The 7,972-nt window shown below is 58.9% G+C and overlaps 2 protein-coding genes across 3 annotated transcripts in view; one reads left to right on the top strand and one right to left on the bottom strand.

Moving 5' to 3' along the window:
- Nucleotides 1-5,201, bottom strand: part of GORASP1 (golgi reassembly stacking protein 1) — an 11,224-nt gene extending 6,023 nt beyond the window's left edge. The window contains exons 1-3 of one of the 2 annotated variants that reach the window (XM_004377388.2): nucleotides 5,139-5,201; nucleotides 1,380-1,460; nucleotides 720-923 (exon numbers count right to left, since the gene is read on the bottom strand). In XM_004377388.2, coding sequence (XP_004377445.1) covers nucleotides 720-923; nucleotides 1,380-1,460; nucleotides 5,139-5,201 — 348 coding nt within the window. The remainder of the gene's footprint in view (nucleotides 1-719; nucleotides 924-1,379; nucleotides 1,461-5,138) is intronic. The other variant, XM_023732198.1, reaches the window with a different exon arrangement.
- Nucleotides 5,202-5,452: 251 nt separating this feature from the next.
- TTC21A (tetratricopeptide repeat domain 21A) overlaps nucleotides 5,453-7,972 on the top strand; it is a 49,051-nt gene continuing 46,531 nt past the window's right edge. Inside the window, 3 exon segments of the mRNA XM_004377387.2 lie at nucleotides 5,453-5,615; nucleotides 6,885-7,014; nucleotides 7,801-7,911. Of these exon segments, the coding sequence (XP_004377444.1) occupies nucleotides 5,589-5,615; nucleotides 6,885-7,014; nucleotides 7,801-7,911 (268 nt within the window). The 5' untranslated portion in view covers nucleotides 5,453-5,588.

Raw genomic sequence — 7,972 nt, 5'->3', positions numbered from 1 at the left:
AAACACTACATAGATGTATACATATAACGTTGGTGAGTGCCGTCAAGTCGGCTCCAACTCATGGCGATCTTATAAGAGTGAAACTACACCACAGGGTTTTCTAGGCTGAAATCTGTACAGGAGCTGATCACCTGGTCTTTTCTTCCTCGGAGCAGCTGGTGGGTTCAAACTGCCAACCTTTGGTTAGCAGCTGAGCACTTAATCATTACACCACCAGGATTGTCTCTATAGATTCACACATATGTGTATATTACATATATATATACACATGTACATATTACATACATACACACGTATATATTACATACGTACACACGTGTATACATCATCTAGAAAGACAGACTGATATGAGCAGCAGCATTCTGGGGAGCCTGTGTGTCGGGCACAGCACAACCACCGTTTCAGGAGACGGTATCCCCACCTTGCAAACTAAAAACCCAAGGTATAAAGCAGGTAAGGAACGTGCCTAGTCACAGGGCTCACGAGAGGCAGGGCGCACAGTTCAGGCAGTGATGAGATGCCTTTCTGGATGCCAGATGAGAGGCCGGCCTGCCCTAACGGGGTCCTCACTAAAGGGATCAGCTGGCTGTTGGCTCCCAGGTCTCGTCCCCGCCCACACCCACCAATACAGTCCCGGCCACAGCCGGGGGGCCCCGAGCCCTGTCTCCCACACACATGCACGCCCGCCCGCCCAGCCGGTACCAGGCCGCCCCACTCACCAGCACATGCCACACCTGCTCGCTGGCCCTGTGGAAGCTGCAGAAGCGCACGCTGGCGCCCAGCAGGCCCTGGCCGCCCCACATGTTGCTGGGCACCACCACGACCTCGCGCACCTTCATGGTCTTCATGTTGAACACCTCGAGCTTCACGGGCTTCTCCACGTTAGCCTTCAGCAGTGCCTTCAGCGTGTCGTTCTCCTTGTTCTGTGAGGATGGGGGGCTGACTCGACGCCCCCGCACCCACCGGGCCCCTCGGACAGGTCTGGTGCTGAGCGGGCCCAGGTCCACAGGTGGGGCCTGGGCCTGCAGCCACCACCACCCCAGCACCCACCACCACCAAGCACTGCCAAACCCTCCTCCCTCAGCACCCCCAGAAAACAACAAAGCCAGCAAAGTCTCCTGGGTCCAGAGGACCCCAGTACCGCCCCACAGAGCTGCCCCTGGCCAGAGCCCTGCACCCCTCACACTCCATTTGCCCTCAGTACTGCCCTTGCCCCCAGGCCAGGGGCTGAGCACAGGGCCAGGCCCCCACAGGCTCTTGGTACAACCTGGAAAGAGGAGAGAGGCGGGACTGCCTCCAGAAGAAGAGGGAGGCAGGAGCAGGCCCGGACCTGTGTGGTACAGACGGACCCACGCAGCAAAGTAGGGGTGGGGGCTCACCAGCCTTGAGTGCCCAATGGTGATGATGAAGTCAAAGTAGGGCTCCAGGCCTGCCTGCTGGGCGGGGGAGTTCTCCTGTACCTGTTGCAGGCAGAGGCCAGTCACCATGCCAACCCTGGGACTCTCCAAGGAGCCCCCTGCCCCGGCCCCCAATTTCAGACACCACCTGCTCCCCATCTCAGTGAGGACACGTGCCTGGGATGAACCCCTCCTGGGACGACCATACCAGATGACGCCCAGTGACGGGCAGTCACAGCTCGCCCCAACCCCTCACCGCCGTCCTGGGCAAAGCTCTCCTCTTAGGAGACGGCTCTTCCCAGCTCACCCCAACCCCTCACCGCCGTCCTGGGCAAAGCTCTCCTCTTAGGAGACGGCTCTTCCCAGCTCACCCCAACCCCTCACCGCCGTCCTGGGCAAAGCTCTCCTCTTAGGAGACGGCTCTTCCCAGCTCACCCCAACCCCTCACCGCCGTCCTGGGCAAAGCTCTCCTCTTAGGAGACGGCTCTTCCCAGCTCACGATCCACAGACGCTTCCAGAGACACCCCACAGGAAACCGGGGCAAGCCCGGAGCTCCCAGGAGGTAGCAGGCCCGGAGGGAGGCTGCCCCAGAGGGCTGGGTGGAGGGGACAGAAAGCCAGACAGGTTTAGATGTGGAAGGGAGAGAGGGCTTCAACAGGCGATGGGAGACAGCAGGCCCAGGATGGAAGCAGCATTAGGGAAGCAGCCCGTGGCCAGGTCCTGGAGGGCCCTAGACCTTGGGGTGACAGGCCCAGGCTCAGTTCAGGAGGTGATGGGAACCCCTGGCATGCTGGCCAAGGAGAGCTGACCTCGAGAGCAGGGAGGAGCTTGGGCCAGGACTCCAAATCTCACAGTCTGGCCTCCACCCCACCCCAGACATCTCTGCCAGGCGGCATTCCCTGCCCTTCCCTGAACTCCTGAGCTCGCTGCAGTCTCCAAAATTTCCACCACCCGGCCTTGCGAGCTGTTGCAGAAATCCATCTCCAAGGCCTGTTTACAGACCTCTCCTGGAACAATGAAGCCTTTATCCCAAGGTCTTGGACCCTGAAGGCGGGCCCCATGCCTCAGGCCTTTGGCTGTGGGCACTTGTAGGTCAGGCATTGGCCAGGACCCAGCCCAGGGGCACGGGGCTCGGGTGACCACCGGGCACAAGCTCTGCTCTCCTCTGGCCTCAGCTTTTCGATGCTTCCTCGTGGGAAAGGCCCTGGGGCTTCTGTCACCTGCCAGCCCTTCCAGTCTCGGGGTCCCCAAACCCACAGGGGGCTTCTGAGAACAGACCTGCTGAGCCTGAAGGAGAAGCGCAGAGCTCTGGGTCAAGGCCACTCAGCCTGGAATGAGGATCCCCTTCTGGAGCATCACCAGTTGAGCCCCCCGCCCCCACTCCTACCCCCACGTGCACCTTTAGAAGCTGCCAATGAGCCCAGCAAGAAGCTCCAGCTCCCCAAGGCAAGCTGCTGTGAGGTCCCCCAGGGGAGCCCCCAGTCCTGCTCTCTAACCCCCAGGGTGAAGCTGGGGTGGAGCCTTGTGTAAACCACAGGACAGTTAATCAGGGCTAGCTTGTGCGTGTTTGCTGGGGAGGGTACTTCTCCCCGCTGGGGGCCACTTCCATGCCACCCACCTCCCTCTGGTGAGGCCACCGCTCCTGTGACCGGTGTGCCTGGATGCCTGCCCTCCACCTTCCCTGGCACTGTGTCAGCTGCCCCCTGTCAATAATGCAGTCCAGAGGCTCAGAGCGCCCCTCCCCAAGCCTGACCCTCCCTGAGCCCACCCAGCACCTCTACCGCTCACCTCCTGCGGCTTGTCCTCTGCCCAGCCATACTCCACTTCCCACCCTCAGCCTGGTAGTCACCCACAAGGCTCCACAGTTGACAGTGGACATGCCCCGTGCATCCTATCCTCATGCCCACAACTACCAGCACCCCTCCGTCCTTCCCTCTATGTCTGTTTCTGTCTCTCTGTTTCTCTCTGTTTCTGTCTCTGTGTGTCTCTGTATCTCTCTGTGTCTCTCTCTCTCTCTCTGTGTCTATCTCTCTGTATCTCTCTCTCTGGGGCTCCCATCACACCCATCCCTGCAGCCCTGGGACGCTGTGTGTCTCCATCTCTCTGTGCATTTCTGTATCTCTCTCTCGGGGGCTCCCATCACACCCGTCCCTGCAGCCCCGGATCGCGTGTTGCTATCATGACACTCCCGCCTGTTTCCCCCAACAGGGCACATCCGTAATTAACAACAAGGATAGCAGCTAACAGCTGGAGAGGGCTGGCTGGTGCCAGGGGACAGTGCCACCTGCTTTCCCTATCACCTAACTCTTTTAATAACTCCAATTAAAGATGAGGAACAGTAATCTCATTTTAGTATTTCAGTAATCTGACCCCACGAAATTCAGCTCGGAGCCCAGCTCCTAACCACTGCCCTACAACAGCTGCTTCCTTCTGAATCCTCCACTATCCTAAACTCTCAGGGCAGGGAATTCTCCAACGTGCCTGGCACACAGTGGGAACGGCAATATTTACAGAAGGAAGCACATCTGTTCAATTTTTTAAAAACATCAGTAGGTCATGTCACTCCTCTGTGTAAAACCTCCAACCTCTCAGAATAAAATCCTAAATTCTCAGGACAACATGCAAAGTCCTACACAATCTGGCCTCATCCTTCACAGCTCTCCTCCTCACACCGCCACACCTCCGTGCTTTTCTTCAAACACACCAAGCACTCCCCCAAGGCAGAGCCTCTGCCCTGGCTGGTCCCACTGCCGGGAACATTCTTCCCCCAAATATCTGTACTGTCCACTCCTTCCTTCTTTCCGAGCTCTCTGTTCAAATGCTACCTGACCACAGGCCTTTCCTGACCATCTATCCAAACCAACACCCGCTCATCACCGTTTATCTCCTGCTTTACTTTCCTTCCTAGCAATTACCACCATCTACGTCTGTTGGGAGCCCTGGTGGTGCAGTCGTTAACGCGATGGACTGCTAACCGAAAGGTCAGCGGCTGGAAACCACGACCAGCTCCATGGGGGAAAGATGTGCTGCTCTGCTTCCATAGAGATTTACAGCCTCGGAAACCCTATGGGGTCACGATGAGTCAGAATCAACTTGACAGCAGTGGATTTGGGGTTTCGGTGGCGCAGTGGTTAAGAGCTAGGCTGCTAACCAAAGTGTCGGCAGTTCGAATCTACCAGCTGCTCCTTGGAAACCCTATGGGGCAGTTCTACCCCGTCCTAGAGGGTCGCTAAGAGTCAGAATCGGCCTGACGGCACACAATAACAACCACCACCAAATATTTGTTTCTTCTCTCCCTGTCTACGTCCAAACGCAGCCTCCATGAGAACAGGGTGCCTACAAATCTGCTGCCACGCGGTACGCGCTGAAAAACACTTGTTTTGCTGAACCTGAAATCCCTCTCTGTCCCTCCCATCAAGCTTCTCCACGACGGGCAGCTGGGGCTCACTTGGTCACCCCGACCTCCTGGGCTGTAGGATCCGGACAGCCGACCCCAGCCCAGCGCGGCGCACGCAGGCGACCACAGCGCAGCCCAAGCGCGTCCCGACCGCAGCGGGTGCGCTCTCCGCCGGGCGATGCGCCGCCCGAGGGCCCGACCAGGAAACGGTCGTGCTTCCTGCACAGCTGGCTCTCGGGCGGCCGCGGACCGGCCTCGCCCAGGCGGCTCCTCCGCCAGCCGGCCGCTGCCAGCTGCCCCCTGAGACGCCCGGCCCAGGCCACCGGCGCCGCGGGGCCGCTCACCCCATGCAGGTGGAAGCCCTCGGCGCCGCCCGCCAGCCGCTCCACGCTGGAGCCCAGGCCCATGGCCGCGGCTCGGCTCCGCCGTCCACGTCCCGAAGGCTCGGACCCTGCAGACCGAGCCGGTGCCGGCGCAGACGCGCTCGCTCTCTCTGGGTTCGATTACCAGTGCCTGGTCACGTGGGCAGACGCGCTCTCTCTGGGTTTGATTGCCAGCGCCTGGTCACGTGCCTAGACGCGCTCTCCCGAGTTTGATTACTAGCGTCCGGTTACGTAGGGAGCGAGCTGCTCTCGCCGCTGACGCCACCTCTTAGCAACCGGCCGGAGCTCCGTTTCCAAGGACGCGCACGCCTCCAACTTCCGGCTGCGAGAGGCGTGCCCAGGACCCTGACTCGGGTATCCGGCTTCGTGCGGCCGCGCCAGACCCGGACTCGGAGCCGCCTTCGGCCGGAGATGAGTAGCAATGACTCGTTCCTTATGGTGCGTGGGCCCGGCGCTGCCCGGCCGCTCCCTCCAGACACTCCGCCCCCGTGTCCCCGCGCCCTGAACCTCCCCTGCCACCTCTGTGACCGCTCCTGCTGTCCCCTTTGCCCGCCCTTCTCTGTCCCCCGCCGCTACAGGCAGCCCTGGCCCCTTCTCGCCTCTCTTCTTGGCGAGTGCATCCTCTCAGGTGCCCTCTGTGCACCCTGAGCCCCAAATCCCTCACCCAGCCCTATTGCCTGAGCTCCCCCCAACCAACGCGTCCAAAATCCATCTCCATTATCTCGTCACCTGTCCCCGGCATCCGCCTCTTCTGCGTCCCTGCCTCAGTAGACGGTTCCACCATTTGATACCTCTTCTTTTATCCGCCTTCCAGTCCTATCCGTCAGCAAGAAATATCAGCTCCTAAATGTCTCCTGAGTTCACCTGCTTCTTTTTACCGGCTAACCCAGGATCACTACCATCTTTACTCTAGGCACCTGCAACAACCTCCTCCCAACAGGTTTCTCTGCTTCAGCTCTGCCCACCAGCAGTCAGCACACACATACACAGCAGCCAGAGTGGTTTTTGAAAAACACATCTGATCGCGTATCTCCCCTGCTTACAGCCATTCCAACTCCTTCTGTCACCTTCAGGATGGTATCTGAACTCTTCCATATGGTCCACAAGGCTGTTCACAATCTGACCACATCTATCCCCAACCTCAGCACCCACAAACCTTGGAGGAAGTGAGACTTAGCTCTGAAATCTCAGCCCCACCAGTGCATGACCTCTGTCGAGCCCTAGTCTCCAGAGGCCTCAGCTTCCTCATCTGTGGAAGCCCTTAGTGTGGTTTCCAGCAGGTGGGAAGCGCACAGTCCCTCGGAACCATAACTGTTGGTGTGAATTTTCTCATTGTCGGTTCTCCCCCTTTTCCCCTATTCCCGTCCTCACGGGCAAAGCCTGAGTGGAATTCCCTATCACATTTAAACCTGAATTTGCTGATGATTCTAAAACAAACACCTCCCAACTGCTTCTCAGGGAAATGGCACAAAGCTGTCCCCCAGAGCTGCTGCAGGTTCTCCGGAAGCTGCATGGAGCCGCCCCCAGAGCCGCTGCAGGTTCGGGGGAGCTGCATGGGGCCACCCCCAGAGCCTTTGCAGGCCAGGATGAGGCTGGGTGCTCTCTTTCCCTTCCTTGTGCAGCACTGAGGAGGAACGTGGAGGGGGAGGGAGCACAGGGGAACAGAGACAGAGTGGGACTGGGGCCATTGTGTCTTCCTGCATGCAGGCTGGAATCATTTACTACAGTCAGGAAAAGTACTTCCGCCATGTGCAGCGTGCCGCAGCCATGGGCCTGGAGAAATTCACCAATGAGCCCGTGCTGCAGTTCTTTAAAGCCTACGGAGTCCTCAGGGAAGGTAAGAACCTGGCAGTGTTAGCTCCTGACTCCACAATAATGTTCCCATGGAAACAGTCTTACACTCGGTGGTAGGCTCCCCAGAAGCCTGTGTGATCCATATCTCGTTGAGTTTTGAGACCTTAGAGAGCCCTTACTCCTGCTCTGTGCCTTAGTTTTCCCGTGTGTAAAATGAGTGGGTGGAGAGATGGCTGCTTGACTGTTAAACTCATCCCAGGCTTGGAAACTGGGAGCCGGTAACACAAGAGAAAAGGAGGAGGTGTAGGTGTGGGTGCCAGGCAGGTATGGTACAGGTTCGAGGAGAGCGAGGAATCGGCCCGTGTAGGGCTGACACACTGACCTTCAGAAGGTGGTCCTGGCTGGGGGCTGGCTGAGCTGCCCATGGCCAGTATCTGTGGACACGGAGGGATAAATGTACTCAGTGGCTCTCAAGCAGCTGGGGGTGCCCTGAGGTGCCTTTTCTAGAACTGACCCCCAGCCAGAATCACAGCCTGGCAGTTGTACCTCACATCTCTTGGCTTCAAGCCTTCCAGGCCAGGAAGCTGGACCGTGGTGCCAGGAGCCCTTTCAGGGAGCTTCAGTCCTCAGGGAACTCAGGCCTCTGGGCGTACTCGTCCACCCACACCTGCGAGAGGACCTTCCAGAAGCTCAGTCCAGTGACTCTGAGGGAAGACAGGTAGTGGCAGGCCCTGAGTCGGCCCTGGGAAGGTCCCCATGTGAGTGCCATGGAGCCTCCTGCCCTCTGGGCCTGGAGCCCGTGAGCATAACTGTGTGGCTTTCTTTGCAGAGCGCATCCAGGATGCCATCAGCGACCTGGAGAGCATCCAGAACCACCCAGATGTGTCCCTGTGCTCCATCATGGCCCTCATTTACGCTCACAGGCACTGTGAGGCCATCGGTGAGTCCCCCCAGGGGAAGAGAGCCCGCTGCAGAGACAGCCCCCCAGGGGAAGAGAGCCC

The sequence above is a fragment of the Trichechus manatus genome, unplaced genomic scaffold (genome assembly GCF_000243295.1).
Source record: "Trichechus manatus latirostris isolate Lorelei unplaced genomic scaffold, TriManLat1.0 scaffold00049, whole genome shotgun sequence".
In the NCBI taxonomy this organism is placed as follows: domain Eukaryota; kingdom Metazoa; phylum Chordata; class Mammalia; order Sirenia; family Trichechidae; genus Trichechus; species Trichechus manatus.
The sequence above is the reverse complement of the archived record's forward strand: the minus strand, read 5'-3'. Positions and strand labels throughout refer to the sequence as shown.